General features: G+C 42.1%; 1 protein-coding gene across 2 annotated transcripts in view; it reads right to left on the minus strand.

The window, feature by feature from the left end:
* The window catches only part of LOC118382420 (IQ motif and SEC7 domain-containing protein 1-like), an 88,640-nt gene that overhangs the window by 49,286 nt on the left and 21,672 nt on the right, over window positions 1-17,682 (minus strand). For both annotated transcript variants that reach the window (XM_052502249.1, XM_052502251.1), the window contains exons 3-5: window positions 16,565-16,726; window positions 13,624-13,746; window positions 933-1,099 (exon numbers count right to left, since the gene is read on the minus strand). In XM_052502249.1, the coding sequence (XP_052358209.1) occupies window positions 933-1,099; window positions 13,624-13,746; window positions 16,565-16,726 (452 nt within the window). The remainder of the gene's footprint in view (window positions 1-932; window positions 1,100-13,623; window positions 13,747-16,564; window positions 16,727-17,682) is intronic.

Consider the following 17,682-nt stretch of genomic DNA (forward strand, 5'->3'; position numbering starts at 1 on the left):
AGTAATATGCACAGAAATACTGTGTTTCCCTTTAGAAAGGTTTGTGAGTTTGAATCACTCTGCTTTTCCACTAGTCAAAATCAGATCAATTCGCATACACATACAGTGCAGCCAGAAAGTATTCAGACCCTTTACTTTTCCCACATTGTTACGGTACAACCTTATCCTAAAATGTATTAAATCGTTTTTTCCCCTCATCAAAATACACACAATACACCATACTGATAAAAAAAAATGGTTTTTAGAAATATCATATTTATAGTTATCCAGACCCTTTACTCGGTACATTGTTGAAGCACCTTTGGCAGCAATTACAGCCTCGAGTCTTCCTGGGTATGACGCTACAAGCTTGGCACACCTGTATTTGATTGGCTATGATCGGCTATGAAAAGCCAACTGACATTCACTCCTGAGGTGCTGACCAGTTGCACCGTCTACAACCACTGTGATTATTATTATTTGACCCTGCAGGTCATCTATGAATGTTTGAACATCTTGGCCATGTTCAGTTATAATCTCCACCCGGCACAGCCAGAAGAGGACTGGCCACCCCTCAGAGCCTGGTTTCTTCCTAGGTTCTGGCTTTTTTAGGGAGTTTTTTTTTCCCAGCCACCGTATAAAATGGTCTGAATAGTTAGGTAAATAAGGTATTTCTGTTTTTTAGCAAACATTGTGTGTACTGTGTGTAGTAGATTGACGAGAAAAAAATGCAAGTAAAGAAGTTTGAATACTTTCCAAATGCATAGTCAGAGAAATATTGTTCTGTTCTGGTTAAAGAAACTCTGCTTTGCTTGAGTTCCACTGCTAAGCCATGACACAATATAAACGCCTTCTAGACAGGGACATTCATCAAGCTGTAGTGCATGAACAGGTTCTATTAGACAGAGGTCAGGAGTTAGTTACAGACCCTGACTACCGCAATGGATTTCTACCTCTGAGGTTCTTGACAAAGTCCTCCAGCTTCATCTTCCTCTCTGGCTTGACGTTGGGAGAGTACATGTCAGTGTTGAGGAGGATGATGGCGAAGGCCAGGATGAAGATGGTGTCGGGGTTACGGAACTGTCGTACCACCCCGGGGTTACAGATACAGTACCTCTGACTGGAGAGAGAACAACATCCTGTATTATACAGACGCAAATATAAACCTAACCATAAGATAACAGAACTGTCGTACCACCCCGGGGTTACAGACACAGTACCTCCCTCTCGGAGGGAGAAATAATGAGAGAATGAAAAAGAAAGTCACCGAAAGACAGAGACAGAAAGAGAATGCGTTTGAGTTGAACAAAAAAAACTTTTATTGGAACCCACAACAGGAACACTCAAACAAACAAAAAACATAAATTAAAAACAACACTAAACCTGTACTTTGGCCCAAATATAAACAGTTTGGGAAGACAACACCTATAGTGATCATCATGACCAACCTGGGACACTGTATGAGCAGATGTGCCAGAGTTCAGTCTCAGTACAGAATAGACACCCCTCCCCAACAGTAGGATCCAGGTGTGCCAGATGCATGTTGGTGGCTTTAGCTCCATGTATTAACCTCTATGTTGGTGGTTATAGCTCCATGTATTATCCACTATGTTGGTGGTTATAGCTCCATGTATTATCCTCTATGTTGGTGGTTATAGCTCCATGTATTAACCTCTATGTTGGTGGTTATAGCTCCATGTATTATCCTCTATGTTGGTGGTTATAGCTCCATGTATTATCCACTATGTTGGTGGTTATAGCTCCATGTATTATCCTCTACGTTGGTGGTTATAGCTCCATGTATTATCCTCTACGTTGGTGGTTATAGCTCCATGTATTATCCTCTACGTTGGTGGTTATAGCTCCATGTATTATCCTCTATGTTGGTGGTTATAGCTCCATGTATTATCCTCTATGTTGGTGGTTATAGCTCCATGTATTATCCTCTATGTTGGTGGTTATAGCTCCATGTATTATCCTCTATGTTGGTGGTTATAGCTCCATGTATTATCCTCTATGTTGGTGGTTATAGCTCCATGTATTATCCTCTATGTTGGTGGTTATAGCTCCATGTATTAACCTCTACGTTGGTGGTTATAGCTCCATGTATTAACCTCTACGTTGGTGGTTATAGCTCCATGTATTAACCTCTATGTTGGTGGTTATAGCTCCATGTATTAACCTCTATGTTGGTGGTTATAGCTCCATGTATTATCCTCTATGTTGGTGGTTATAGCTCCATGTATTATCCTCTATGTTGGTGGCTACAGCTCCATGTATTATCCTCTATGTTGGTGGTTATAGCTCCATGTATTATCCACTATGTTGGTGGTTATAGCTCCATGTATTATCCTCTACGTTGGTGGTTATAGCTCCATGTATTATCCTCTATGTTGGTGGTTATAGCTCCATGTATTATCCTCTATGTTGGTGGTTATAGCTCCATGTATTATCCTCTATGTTGGTGGTTATAGCTCCATGTATTATCCTCTACGTTGGTGGCTACAGCTCCATGTATTATCCTCTATGTTGGTGGTTATAGCTCCATGTATTATCCTCTATGTTGGTGGTTATAGCTCCATGTATTATCCTCTATGTTGGTGGTTATAGCTCCATGTATTATCCTCTGTTGGTGGTTATAGCTCCATGTATTAACCTCTATGTTGGTGGTTATAGCTCCATGTATTATCCTCTATGTTGGTGGTTATAGCTCCATGTATTAACCTCTATGTTGGTGGTTATAGCTCCATGTATTATCCTCTATGTTGGTGGTTATAGCTCCATGTATTAACCTCTATGTTGGTGGTTATAGCTCCATGTATTATCCTCTATGTTGGTGGTTATAGCTCCATGTATTATCCTCTATGTTGGTGGCTATAGCTCCATGTATTATCCTCTATGTTGGTGGTTATAGCTCCATGTATTATCCTCTATGTTGGTGGTTATAGCTCCATGTATTATCCTCTATGTTGGTGGTTATAGCTCCATGTATTATCCTCTGTTGGTGGTTATAGCTCCATGTATTATCCTCTATGTTGGTGGTTATAGCTCCATGTATTATCCACTATGTTGGTGGCTACAGCTCCATGTATTATCCTCTACGTTGGTGGTTATAGCTCCATGTATTATCCTCTATGTTGGTGGTTATAGCTCCATGTATTATCCTCTATGTTGGTGGTTATAGCTCCATGTATTATCCTCTATGTTGGTGGTTATAGCTCCATGTATTATCCTCTATGTTGGTGGTTATAGCTCCATGTATTATCCTCTGTTGGTGGCTATAGCTCCATGTATTATCCTCTGTTGGTGGCTACAGCTCCATGTATTATCCACTATGTTGGTGGTTATAGCTCCATGTATTATCCTCTATGTTGGTGGTTATAGCTCCATGTATTAACCTCTATGTTGGTGGTTATAGCTCCATGTATTATCCTCTGTTGGTGGTTATAGCTCCATGTATTATCCTCTATGTTGGTGGTTATAGCTCCATGTATTATCCACTATGTTGGTGGTTATAGCTCCATGTATTATCCTCTGTTGGTGGCTACAGCTCCATGTATTATCCTCTATGTTGGTGGTTATAGCTCCATGTATTATCCTCTGTTGGTGGTTATAGCTCCATGTATTATCCTCTGTTGGTGGTTATAGCTCCATGTATTATCCTCTATGTTGGTGGTTATAGCTCCATGTATTATCCTCTGTTGGTGGTTATAGCTCCATGTATTATCCTCTGTTGGTGGTTATAGCTCCATGTATTATCCTCTATGTTGGTGGTTATAGCTCCATGTATTATCCTCTGTTGGTGGTTATAGCTCCATGTATTATCCTCTATGTTGGTGGTTATAGCTCCATGTATTATCCACTATGTTGGTGGCTACAGCTCCATGTATTATCCTCTACGTTGGTGGTTATAGCTCCATGTATTATCCTCTATGTTGGTGGTTATAGCTCCATGTATTATCCTCTATGTTGGTGGTTATAGCTCCATGTATTATCCTCTATGTTGGTGGCTATAGCTCCATGTATTATCCTCTGTTGGTGGCTACAGCTCCATGTATTATCCTCTATGTTGGTGGTTATAGCTCCATGTATTATCCACTATGTTGGTGGTTATAGCTCCATGTATTATCCTCTGTTGGTGGCTACAGCTCCATGTATTATCCTCTATGTTGGTGGCTATAGCTCCATGTATTATCCTCTACGTTGGTGGTTATAGCTCCATGTATTATCCTCTATGTTGGTGGTTATAGCTCCATGTATTATCCTCTATGTTGGTGGTTATAGCTCCATGTATTATCCTCTATGTTGGTGGCTATAGCTCCATGTATTATCCTCTATGTTGGTGGTTATAGCTCCATGTATTATCCTCTACGTTGGTGGTTATAGCTCCATGTATTATCCTCTACGTTGGTGGTTATAGCTCCATGTATTATCCTCTATGTTGGTGGTTATAGCTCCATGTATTATCCTCTATGTTGGTGGCTACAGCTCCATGTATTATCCTCTATGTTGGTGGTTATAGCTCCATGTATTATCCTCTGTTGGTGGCTACAGCTCCATGTATTATCCTCTATGTTGGTGGCTATAGCTCCATGTATTATCCTCTACGTTGGTGGTTATAGCTCCATGTATTATCCTCTATGTTGGTGGTTATAGCTCCATGTATTATCCTCTATGTTGGTGGTTATAGCTCCATGTATTATCCTCTATGTTGGTGGCTATAGCTCCATGTATTATCCTCTATGTTGGTGGTTATAGCTCCATGTATTATCCTCTATGTTGGTGGTTATAGCTCCATGTATTATCCTCTATGTTGGTGGCTATAGCTCCATGTATTATCCTCTATGTTGGTGGTTATAGCTCCATGTATTATCCTCTGTTGGTGGCTACAGCTCCATGTATTATCCTCTATGTTGGTGGTTATAGCTCCATGTATTATCCACTATGTTGGTGGCTATAGCTCCATGTATTATCCACTATGTTGGTGGTTATAGCTCCATGTATTATCCTCTATGTTGGTGGTTATAGCTCCATGTATTATCCTCTGTTGGTGGCTACAGCTCCATGTATTATCCTCTATGTTGGTGGTTATAGCTCCATGTATTATCCTCTACGTTGGTGGTTATAGCTCCATGTATTATCCTCTATGTTGGTGGTTATAGCTCCATGTATTATGCTCTATGTTGGTGGTTATAGCTCCATGTATTATCCTCTGTTGGTGGTTATAGCTCCATGTATTATCCTCTATGTTGGTGGCTATAGCTCCATGTATTATCCACTATGTTGGTGGCTATAGCTCCATGTATTATCCACTATGTTGGTGGTTATAGCTCCATGTATTATCCTCTGTTGGTGGCTACAGCTCCATGTATTATCCTCTATGTTGGTGGTTATAGCTCCATGTATTATCCTCTATGTTGGTGGTTATAGCTCCATGTATTATCCTCTATGTTGGTGGTTATAGCTCCATGTATTATCCTCTGTTGGTGGCTACAGCTCCATGTATTATCCTCTGTTGGTGGCTACAGCTCCATGTATTATCCTCTATGTTGGTGGTTATAGCTCCATGTATTATCCTCTATGTTGGTGGTTATAGCTCCATGTATTATCCTCTACGTTGGTGGTTATAGCTCCATGTATTATCCTCTATGTTGGTGGTTATAGCTCCATGTATTATCCTCTATGTTGGTGGTTATAGCTCCATGTATTATCCTCTGTTGGTGGTTATAGCTCCATGTATTATCCTCTATGTTGGTGGTTATAGCTCCATGTATTATCCTCTATGTTGGTGGTTATAGCTCCATGTATTATCCACTATGTTGGTGGTTATAGCTCCATGTATTATCCTCTATGTTGGTGGTTATAGCTCCATGTATTATCCTCTATGTTGGTGGTTATAGCTCCATGTATTATCCACTATGTTGGTGGTTATAGCTCCATGTATTATCCTCTGTTGGTGGCTACAGCTCCATGTATTATCCTCTATGTTGGTGGCTATAGCTCCATGTATTATCCTCTATGTTGGTGGTTATAGCTCCATGTATTATCCTCTATGTTGGTGGTTATAGCTCCATGTATTATCCTCTGTTGGTGGTTATAGCTCCATGTATTATCCTCTATGTTGGTGGTTATAGCTCCATGTATTATCCTCTATGTTGGTGGTTATAGCTCCATGTATTATCCTCTGTTGGTGGCTACAGCTCCATGTATTATCCTCTATGTTGGTGGTTATAGCTCCATGTATTATCCTCTATGTTGGTGGTTATAGCTCCATGTATTATCCTCTATGTTGGTGGTTATAGCTCCATGTATTATCCTCTATGTTGGTGGTTATAGCTCCATGTATTATCCTCTGTTGGTGGCTACAGCTCCATGTATTATCCTCTATGTTGGTGGTTATAGCTCCATGTATTATCCTCTATGTTGGTGGTTATAGCTCCATGTATTATCCTCTGTTGGTGGCTACAGCTCCATGTATTATCCTCTATGTTGGTGGTTATAGCTCCATGTATTATCCTCTATGTTGGTGGTTATAGCTCCATGTATTATCCTCTATGTTGGTGGTTATAGCTCCATGTATTATCCTCTATGTTGGTGGTTATAGCTCCATGTATTATCCTCTATGTTGGTGGTTATAGCTCCATGTATTATCCTCTGTTGGTGGCTACAGCTCCATGTATTATCCTCTATGTTGGTGGTTATAGCTCCATGTATTATCCACTATGTTGGTGGCTATAGCTCCATGTATTAACCTCTACGTTGGTGGTTATAGCTCCATGTATTATCCACTATGTTGGTGGCTATAGCTCCATGTATTATCCTCTGTTGGTGGCTACAGCTCCATGTATTATCCTCTGTTGGTGGCTACAGCTCCATGTATTATCCTCTGTTGGTGGCTATAGCTCCATGTATTATCCTCTATGTTGGTGGTTATAGCTCCATGTATTATCCTCTATGTTGGTGGTTATAGCTCCATGTATTAACCTCTATGTTGGTGGTTATAGCTCCATGTATTATCCTCTATGTTGGTGGTTATAGCTCCATGTATTATCCTCTGTTGGTGGCTATAGCTCCATGTATTATCCACTATGTTGGTGGCTATAGCTCCATGTATTAACCTCTACGTTGGTGGTTATAGCTCCAGGTATTATCCACTGTTGGTGGCTACAGCTCCATGTATTATCCTCTATGTTGGTGGCTATAGCTCCATGTATTATCCTCTACGTTGGTGGTTATAGCTCCATGTATTATCCTCTATGTTGGTGGCTATAGCTCCATGTATTATCCTCTACGTTGGTGGTTATAGCTCCATGTATTATCCTCTGTTGGTGGCTACAGCTCCATGTATTATCCTCTATGTTGGTGGCTATAGCTCCATGTATTATCCTCTACGTTGGTGGCTATAGCTCCATGTATTATCCTCTGTTGGTGGCTACAGCTCCATGTATTATCCTCTGTTGGTGGCTACAGCTCCATGTATTATCCTCTGTTGGTGGCTATAGCTCCATGTATTATCCTCTATGTTGGTGGTTATAGCTCCATGTATTATCCTCTATGTTGGTGGTTATAGCTCCATGTATTAACCTCTATGTTGGTGGTTATAGCTCCATGTATTATCCTCTATGTTGGTGGTTATAGCTCCATGTATTATCCTCTGTTGGTGGCTATAGCTCCATGTATTATCCACTATGTTGGTGGCTATAGCTCCATGTATTAACCTCTACGTTGGTGGTTATAGCTCCATGTATTATCCACTGTTGGTGGCTACAGCTCCATGTATTATCCTCTATGTTGGTGGCTATAGCTCCATGTATTATCCTCTACGTTGGTGGTTATAGCTCCATGTATTATCCTCTGTTGGTGGCTACAGCTCCATGTATTATCCTCTATGTTGGTGGCTATAGCTCCATGTATTATCCTCTACGTTGGTGGTTATAGCTCCATGTATTATCCTCTGTTGGTGGCTACAGCTCCATGTATTATCCTCTATGTTGGTGGCTATAGCTCCATGTATTATCCTCTACGTTGGTGGTTATAGCTCCATGTATTATCCTCTACGTTGGTGGTTATAGCTCCATGTATTATCCTCTATGTTGGTGGTTATAGCTCCATGTATTATCCTCTATGTTGGTGGTTATAGCTCCATGTATTATCCTCTGTTGGTGGTTATAGCTCCATGTATTATCCTCTACGTTGGTGGTTATAGCTCCATGTATTATCCTCTATGTTGGTGGTTATAGCTCCATGTATTAACCTCTATGTTGGTGGTTATAGCTCCATGTATTATCCTCTATGTTGGTGGTTATAGCTCCATGTATTATCCTCTATGTTGGTGGTTATAGCTCCATGTATTATCCTCTGTTGGTGGTTATAGCTCCATGTATTATCCTCTACGTTGGTGGTTATAGCTCCATGTATTATCCTCTATGTTGGTGGTTATAGCTCCATGTATTAACCTCTATGTTGGTGGTTATAGCTCCATGTATTATCCTCTATGTTGGTGGTTATAGCTCCATGTATTAACCTCTATGTTGGTGGTTATAGCTCCATGTATTATCCTCTATGTTGGTGGTTATAGCTCCATGTATTATCCTCTGTTGGTGGCTATAGCTCCATGTATTATCCACTATGTTGGTGGCTATAGCTCCATGTATTATCCTCTGTTGGTGGCTACAGCTCCATGTATTATCCTCTGTTGGTGGCTACAGCTCCATGTATTATCCTCTACGTTGGTGGTTATAGCTCCATGTATTATCCTCTATGTTGGTGGTTATAGCTCCATGTATTATCCTCTATGTTGGTGGTTATAGCTCCATGTATTATCCTCTATGTTGGTGGCTATAGCTCCATGTATTATCCTCTATGTTGGTGGTTATAGCTCCATGTATTAACCTCTATGTTGGTGGCTACAGCTCCATGTATTATCCTCTGTTGGTGGTTATAGCTCCATGTATTATCCTCTATGTTGGTGGTTATAGATCCATGTATTATCCTCTATGTTGGTGGTTATAGCTCCATGTATTATCCTCTATGTTGGTGGTTATAGCTCCATGTATTATCCTCTATGTTGGTGGTTATAGCTCCATGTATTATCCTCTATGTTGGTGGCTATAGCTCCATGTATTATCCTCTATGTTGGTGGTTATAGCTCCATGTATTATCCTCTGTTGGTGGCTACAGCTCCATGTATTATCCTCTATGTTGGTGGTTATAGCTCCATGTATTATCCTCTATGTTGGTGGTTATAGCTCCATGTATTATCCTCTACGTTGGTGGTTATAGCTCCATGTATTAACCTCTATGTTGGTGGTTATAGCTCCATGTATTATCCTCTGTTGGTGGTTATAGCTCCATGTATTAACCTCTATGTTGGTGGCTATAGCTCCATGTATTATCCTCTATGTTGGTGGTTATAGCTCCATGTATTATCCTCTATGTTGGTGGTTATAGCTCCATGTATTATCCTCTATGTTGGTGGCTACAGCTCCATGTATTATCCTCTATGTTGGTGGTTATAGCTCCATGTATTATCCTCTATGTTGGTGGTTATAGCTCCATGTATTATCCTCTATGTTGGTGGTTATAGCTCCATGTATTATCCTCTATGTTGGTGGTTATAGCTCCATGTATTATCCTCTACGTTGGTGGTTATAGCTCCATGTATTATCCTCTATGTTGGTGGTTATAGCTCCATGTATTATCCTCTGTTGGTGGCTACAGCTCCATGTATTATCCTCTATGTTGGTGGTTATAGCTCCATGTATTATCCTCTATGTTGGTGGTTATAGCTCCATGTATTATCCTCTATGTTGGTGGTTATAGCTCCATGTATTATCCTCTATGTTGGTGGTTATAGCTCCATGTATTATCCTTTATGTTGGTGGTTATAGCTCCATGTATTATCCTCTACGTTGGTGGCTATAGCTCCATGTATTATCCACTATGTTGGTGGTTATAGCTCCATGTATTATCCTCTATGTTGGTGGTTATAGCTCCATGTATTATCCTCTACGTTGGTGGTTATAGCTCCATGTATTATCCTCTATGTTGGTGGTTATAGCTCCATGTATTATCCTCTATGTTGGTGGTTATAGCTCCATGTATTATTATCAAATCAGCCGTCTTCATCGACCTGTGTTAGTACTGTGGTAGTGGTGTGTTAGTACTGTGGTAGTGGTGTGTTAGTACTGTGGTAGTGGTGTGATAGTACTGTGGTAGTGGTGTGATAGTACTGTGGTAGTGGTGTGATAGTACTGTGGTAGTGGTGTGTTAGTACTGTGGTAGTGGTGTGATAGTACTGTGGTAGTGGTGTGATAGTACTGTGGTAGTGGTGTGATAGTACTGTGGTAGTGGTGTGTTAGTACTGTGGTAGTGGTGTGATAGTACTGTGGTAGTGGTGTGATAGTACTGTGGTAGTGGTGTGATAGTACTGTGGTAGTGGTGTGATAGTACTGTGGTAGTGATGTGATAGTACTGTGGTAGTGATGTGGTAGTGGTGTGATAGTACTGTGGTAGTGGTGTGATAGTACTGTGGTAGTGGTGTGATAGTACTGTGGTAGTGGTGTGGTAGTGGTGTGATAGTACTGTGGTAGTGGTGTGATAGTACTGTGGTAGTGGTGTGATAGTGGTGTGATAGTACTTTGGCAGTGGTGTGATAGTGGTGTGGTAGTGGTGTGATAGTACTGTGGTAGTGGTGTGATAGTACTGTGGTAGTGGTGTGTTAGTACTGTGGTAGTGGTGTGTTAGTACTGTGGTAGTGGTGTGTTAGTACTGTGGTAGTGGTGTGATAGTACTGTGGTAGTGGTGTGATAGTACTGTGGTAGTGGTGTGTTAGTACTGTGGTAGTGGTGTGTTAGTACTGTGGTAGTGGTGTGATAGTACTGTGGTAGTGGTGTGTTAGTACTGTGGTAGTGGTGTGATAGTACTGTGGTAGTGGTGTGATAGTACTGTGGTAGTGGTGTGATAGTACTGTGGTAGTGGTGTGATAGTACTGTGGTAGTGATGTGATAGTACTGTGGTAGTGATGTGATAGTGGTGTGATAGTACTGTGGTAGTGGTGTGATAGTACTGTGGTAGTGGTGTGATAGTACTGTGGTAGTGATGTGATAGTACTGTGGTAGTGGTGTGATAGTACTGTGGTAGTGGTGTGATAGTACTGTGGTAGTGGTGTGATAGTACTGTGGTAGTGGTGTGTTAGTACTGTGGTAGTGGTGTGATAGTACTGTGGTAGTGGTGTGATAGTACTGTGGTAGTGGTGTGATAGTACTGTGGTAGTGGTGTGATAGTACTGTGGTAGTGATGTGATAGTACTGTGGTAGTGATGTGGTAGTGGTGTGATAGTACTGTGGTAGTGGTGTGATAGTACTGTGGTAGTGGTGTGATAGTACTGTGGTAGTGGTGTGGTAGTGGTGTGATAGTACTGTGGTAGTGGTGTGATAGTACTGTGGTAGTGGTGTGATAGTGGTGTGATAGTACTTTGGCAGTGGTGTGATAGTGGTGTGGTAGTGGTGTGATAGTACTGTGGTAGTGGTGTGATAGTACTGTGGTAGTGGTGTGTTAGTACTGTGGTAGTGGTGTGTTAGTACTGTGGTAGTGGTGTGTTAGTACTGTGGTAGTGGTGTGATAGTACTGTGGTAGTGGTGTGATAGTACTGTGGTAGTGGTGTGTTAGTACTGTGGTAGTGGTGTGTTAGTACTGTGGTAGTGGTGTGTTAGTACTGTGGTAGTGGTGTGATAGTACTGTGGTAGTGGTGTGATAGTACTGTGGTAGTGGTGTGATAGTACTGTGGTAGTGGTGTGATAGTACTGTGGTAGTGGTGTGATAGTACTGTGGTAGTGGTGTGATAGTACTGTGGTAGTGATGTGATAGTACTGTGGTAGTGATGTGATAGTGGTGTGATAGTACTGTGGTAGTGGTGTGATAGTACTGTGGTAGTGGTGTGATAGTACTGTGGTAGTGATGTGATAGTACTGTGGTAGTGGTGTGATAGTACTGTGGTAGTGGTGTGATAGTACTGTGGTAGTGGTGTGATAGTACTGTGGTAGTGGTGTGATAGTACTGTGGTAGTGGTGTGATAGTACTGTGGTAGTGGTGTGTTAGTACTGTGGTAGTGGTGTGATAGTACTGTGGTAGTGATGTGATAGTACTGTGGTAGTGGTGTGATAGTACTGTGGTAGTGGTGTGATAGTACTGTGGTAGTGGTGTGATAGTACTGTGGTAGTGGTGTGATAGTACTGTGGTAGTGGTGTGATAGTACTGTGGTAGTGGTGTGTTAGTACTGTGGTAGTGGTGTGATAGTACTGTGGTAGTGATGTGATAGTACTGTGGTAGTGGTGTGATAGTACTGTGGTAGTGGTGTGATAGTACTGTGGTAGTGGTGTGATAGTACTGTGGTAGTGGTGTGATAGTACTGTGGTAGTGGTGTGATAGTGGTGTGGTAGTGGTGTCATAGTGGTGTGATAGTACTGTGGTAGTGGTGTGGTAGTGATGTGGTAGTGGTGTGGTAGTACTGTGGTAGTGGTGTGGTAGTGGTGTGGTAGTACTGTGGTAGTGGTGTGATAGTACTGTGGTAGTGGTGTGGTAGTGGTGTGGTAGTGGTGTGATAGTACTGTAGTAGTGGTGTGGTAGTACTGTGGTAGTGGTGTGGTAGTACTGTGGTAGTACTGTGGTAGTACTGTGGTAGTGGTGTGGTAGTGGTGTGATAGTGGTGTGATAGTACTGTGGTAGTGGTGTGGTAGTGGTGTGAGTGTGGTGGTGGTGGTATGGTACCGGTGTGGTAATATTGTGGTAGTATTTGTGGTGTGGTAGTATTGTGGTAGAATTGTGGTAGTGGTAGCATTGTGGTAGTGGTGTGGTAGTGGTCTGGTAGTATTGTGGTAGTATGGTGTGGTTGTGATATTGGTGTGGATAAGAGCGTCTGCTAAATGACTTAAATGTAAATGTAAATGTAGTATTGTGGTAGTAGGGTGTGGTATTGGTCTGGAAGTAGTGTGGTAGTGGTGTGGTAGTATTGTGGTAGTATTGTGGTAGTGGTGTGGTGTGGGTTGGTAGTGGTGTGTTAGCATTGTGATAGTGGTGTGGTAGTATTGTGGTGGTTGTGCAGTAGGGGTGTGGTAGTATTGTGGTAGTGATAGCTGTGTTGTAGTATTGTGGCAGTGGTTGTGGTGTTATAATCGTTGTAGTGGTAGTGGTGTGGTAGTATTGTGGTAGTGTTGTGGTAGTGGTAGTATTGTAGTAGTGGTGTGGTAGTATTGTGGTAGTGGGGCGGCAGGGTAGCCTAGTGGTTAGAGAGTTGGACTAGTACCCGAAAGGTTGCAAGTTCAATACCCTGAGCTGACAAGGTACAAATCTGTCGTTCTGCCCCTGAACAGGCAGTTAACCCACTGTTCCTAGGCCGTCATTGAAAATAATAATTTGTTCTTAACTGACTTGCCTAGTTAAATAAAGGTGTGTAAAAAAAAAAAAAAGTGGTGTCGTAGTATATAGGGTTAGTATATATAATAATATATGCCATTTAGCAGACGCTTTTATCCAAAGCGACTTACAGTCATGTGTGCATACATTCTACGTATGGGTGGTCCCGGGAATCGAACCCACTACCCTGGCGTTACAAGCGCCATGCTCTACCAACTGAGCTACAGTTACCTGTATGCTTCTATGAGTCTTTCCACCTTTTGGGCCTCTCCCTGGACTCTGATGTGAGCTTGGAACTTCCTGAGAGCCTCATCTAGTTCCAAGGCCGAGAAATCCATCTCATGCACCACACAACTGGAGAGGAGAACATTGGTATGAACATACAGTAGATACTATTCATTCAACTGGAGAGGAGAACATTGGTATATGATCAAGGAGACATATGTACTTCTGATTCTAAGACATACTGTACTGTACCCAGACAAAGGCAAGACAAAACATTTAAGTGCCTTCGAACGGGGTGCACCGGGTTGTGTCAAGAACTGGAAAGCTGCTGTTTTCTGCATGCTAACATGAACAGTTTCCTGTGTGTAGCAAGAATGGTCCACCACACAAACTGTGGGAAGCAATGGAGTCAACATGGGCCAGCTGCTCATTGAAATATATAAATGAGCAGCTGTCTATGTTAACAGATGAGAGGTGAATGGAGAAATAAAAGACTGAGGGAGTTATATCAATCTAAAGAGTAGCATCAACATGGTGTTTCAGAAGAAGGATTTGTTGGGATGATGGTTTACTGCTGTGATTTATCTAAAGCTGGTCTTGTTGATTCAGTCTATGTAGCTGGTCCTGTTGATACAGTCTATGTAGTTGGTCCTGTTGATACAGTCTATGTAGCTGGTCTTGTTGATTCAGTCTATGTAGCTGGTTTTGCACATACAGTCTATGTAGCTGGTCTTGTTGATACAGTCTATGTAGCTGGTCTTGTTGATTCAGTCTATATAGCTGGTCTTGTTGATACAGTCTATGTAGCTGATCTGGTTGAAACAGTCAATGTTGCTGGTCTTGTTGATACAGTCTATGTAGCTGGTCTTGTTGATACAGTCTATGTAGCTGATCTGGTTGAAACAGTCAATGTTGCTGGTCTTGTTGATACAGTCTATGTAGCTGGTCTTGTTGATTCAGTCTATGTAGCTGGTTTTGCACATACAGTCTATGTAGCTGGTCTTGTTGATACTGTCTATGTAGCTGGTCTTGTTGATTCAGTCTATATAGCTGGTCTTGCACATACAGTCTATGTAGCTGATCTTGTTGAAACAGTCAATGTTGCTGGTCTTGTTGATACAGTCTATGTAGCTGGTTTTGCACATACAGTCTATGTAGCTGGTCTTGTTGATACAGTCTATGTAGCTGGTCTTGTTGATTCAGTCTATATAGCTGGTCTTGCACATACAGTCTATGTAGCTGATCTTGTTGAAACAGTCAATGTTGCTTGTCTTGTTGATACAGTCTATGTAGCTGGTCTTGTTGATACAGTCTATGTAGCTGGTCTTGTTGATACAGTCTATGTAGCTGGTCTTGTTGATACAGTCTATGTAGCTGGTCCTGTTGATACAGTCTATGTAGCTGGTCCTGTTGATACAGTCTATGTAGCTGGTCCTGTTGATACAGTCTATGTAGCTGGTCTTGCACATACAGTCTATGTAGCTGATCTTGTTGAAACAGTCAATGTTGCTGGTCTTGTTGATACTGTCTATGTAGCTGGTCCTGTTGATACTGTCTATGTAGCTGGTCCTGTTGATACTGTCTATGTAGCTGGTCCTGTTGATACTGTCTATGTAGCTGGTCTTGCACATACAGTCTATGTAGCTGGTCTTGTTGATACAGTCTATGTAGCTGGTCTTGTTGATACAGTCTATGTAGCTGGTCTTGCACATACAGTCTATGTAGCTGGTCTTGTTGAAACTGTCTATGTAGCTGGTCTTGTTGAAACAGTCAATGTTGCTGGTCTTGTTGATACAGTCAATGTTGCTGGTCTTGTTGATACAGTCTATGTAGCTGGTCTTGCACATACAGTCTATGTAGCTGATCTTGTTGAAACAGTCTATGTAGCTGGTCTTGTTGATACAGTCTATGTAGCTGGTCTTGTTGATACAGTCTATGTAGATGGTCTTGTTGATTCAGTCTATGTAGCTGATCTTGCATGTACAGTCTATGTAAATGGTCTTGTTTAATCAGTCTATGGAGCTGATATTGTATAAACAGTCTATGTAGCTGGTCTTGTTGATTCGGTCTACGTAGCTGGTCTTGTTGATACAGTCTACATAGCTGGTCTTGTTGATACGGTCTACGTAGCTGGTCTGGTTGATACAGTATGTGTAGCTGGTCTTGTTGATACTGTCTATGTAGCTGGTCTTGTTGATACTGTCTATGTAGCTGGTCTTGCATATACAGTCTATGTAGCTGGTCTTGCACATACAGTCTATGTAGCTGGTCTTGTTGATACAGTCTATGTAGCTGGTCTTGTTGATTCAGTCTATGTAGCTGATCTTGCATGTACAGTCTATGTAAATGGTCTTGTTTAATCAGTCTATGGAGCTGATATTGTATAAACAGTCTATGTAGCTGGTCTTGTTGATTCAGTCTACGTAGCTGGTCTTGTTGATACAGTCTATGTAGCTGGTCTTGCATATACAGTCTATGTAGCTGGTCTTGTTGATACTGTCTATGTAGCTGGTCTTGCACATACAGTCTATGTAGCTGATCTTGTTGAAACAGTCAATGTAGCTGGTCTTGTTGATACAGTCTATGTAGCTGGTCTTGCATATACAGTCTATGTAGCTGGTCTTGTATAAACAGTCTATGTAGCTGGTCTTGTATAAACAGTCTATGAAGCTGGTCTTGTATAAACAGTCTATGTAGCTGGTCTTGTATAAACAGTCTATGTAGCTGGTCTTGTATAAACAGTCTATGAAGCTGGTCTTGTATAAACAGTCTATGTAGCTGGTCTTGTATAAACAGTCTATGTAGCTGGTCTTGTATAAACAGTCTATGTAGCTGGTCTTGTTGACACAGTCTATGCAGCTGGTCTTGTTGACACAGTCTATGCAGCTGGTCTTGTTGACACAGTCTATGCAGCTGGTCTTGTTGATACAGAGACATACTGACTCACTCCAGGACGTCTCTATTGAATTGTTTCTGCCTGTTCCCCAAGAACTCTCCAATCATCTGCCTGCTCAGGCCCTTCCTCTGGAGCAGGAAGTGAGCCACTCCCTCTGGAGTGTCTGGGACAAACCCTCGATCCGTCAGGTACTGACAACCCTTCTCTGGCTTCCTGGAGGGGGGAGACAGAGAGAGACAGAGAGAGAGAGACAGAGAGACAGAGAGAGAGAGAGACAGAGAGAGAGAGACATCGAGAGAGACAGAGAGACAGAGACAGAGAGACAGAGACAGAGAGAGAGAGAGACAGAGAGAGACAGAGAGAGAGAGAGACAGAGACAGAGAGAGAGAAGACAGCATTATCATAATCCTGGATTTATCTGTCTGAATATGTGTAAGAGAAGATGCATGATTTGGGGTGAGGGTGGGGTGCTGGGAATGGGGTGAGGGAGTAGGGGGTGGTAATGGTGGGTTCAGCTCCTGCTGGTCTATAGGGGGTTCCCTGAGAGAAGATAGAAGGGAGGTGGCTGGGGAGCACTCCTCTTTTAAAGCAACTTAATGGCCCATAAAGCAGATCAACAATCTTCAAGATTAAACACAATCACACAGACACACTCAGTCCAATTGCACACAGACACACACACGCACTCAGTCCAATTGCACACAGACACACACACGCACTCAGTCCAATTGCACACAGACACACACACGCACTCAGTCCAATTACACACAGACACACACACGCACTCAGTCCAATTACACACGCACTCAGTCCAATTACACACGCACTCAGTCCAATTACACACGCACTCAGTCCAATTACACACGCACTCAGTCCAATTACACACGCACTCAGTCCAATTACACACGCACTCAGTCCAATTACACACGCACTCAGTCCAATTACACACGCACTCAGTCCAATTACACACGCACTCAGTCCAATTACACACGCACTCAGTCCAATTACACACGCACTCAGTCCAATTACACACGCACTCAGTCCAATTACACACGCACTCAGTCCAATTACACACGCACTCAGTCCAATCACACGCACTCAGTCCAATCACACGCACTCAGTCCAATCACACGCACTCAGTCCAATCACACGCACTCAGTCCAATCACA

The sequence above is a fragment of the Oncorhynchus keta genome, unplaced genomic scaffold (assembly GCF_023373465.1).
Source record: "Oncorhynchus keta strain PuntledgeMale-10-30-2019 unplaced genomic scaffold, Oket_V2 Un_contig_1530_pilon_pilon, whole genome shotgun sequence".
In the NCBI taxonomy this organism is placed as follows: domain Eukaryota; kingdom Metazoa; phylum Chordata; class Actinopteri; order Salmoniformes; family Salmonidae; genus Oncorhynchus; species Oncorhynchus keta.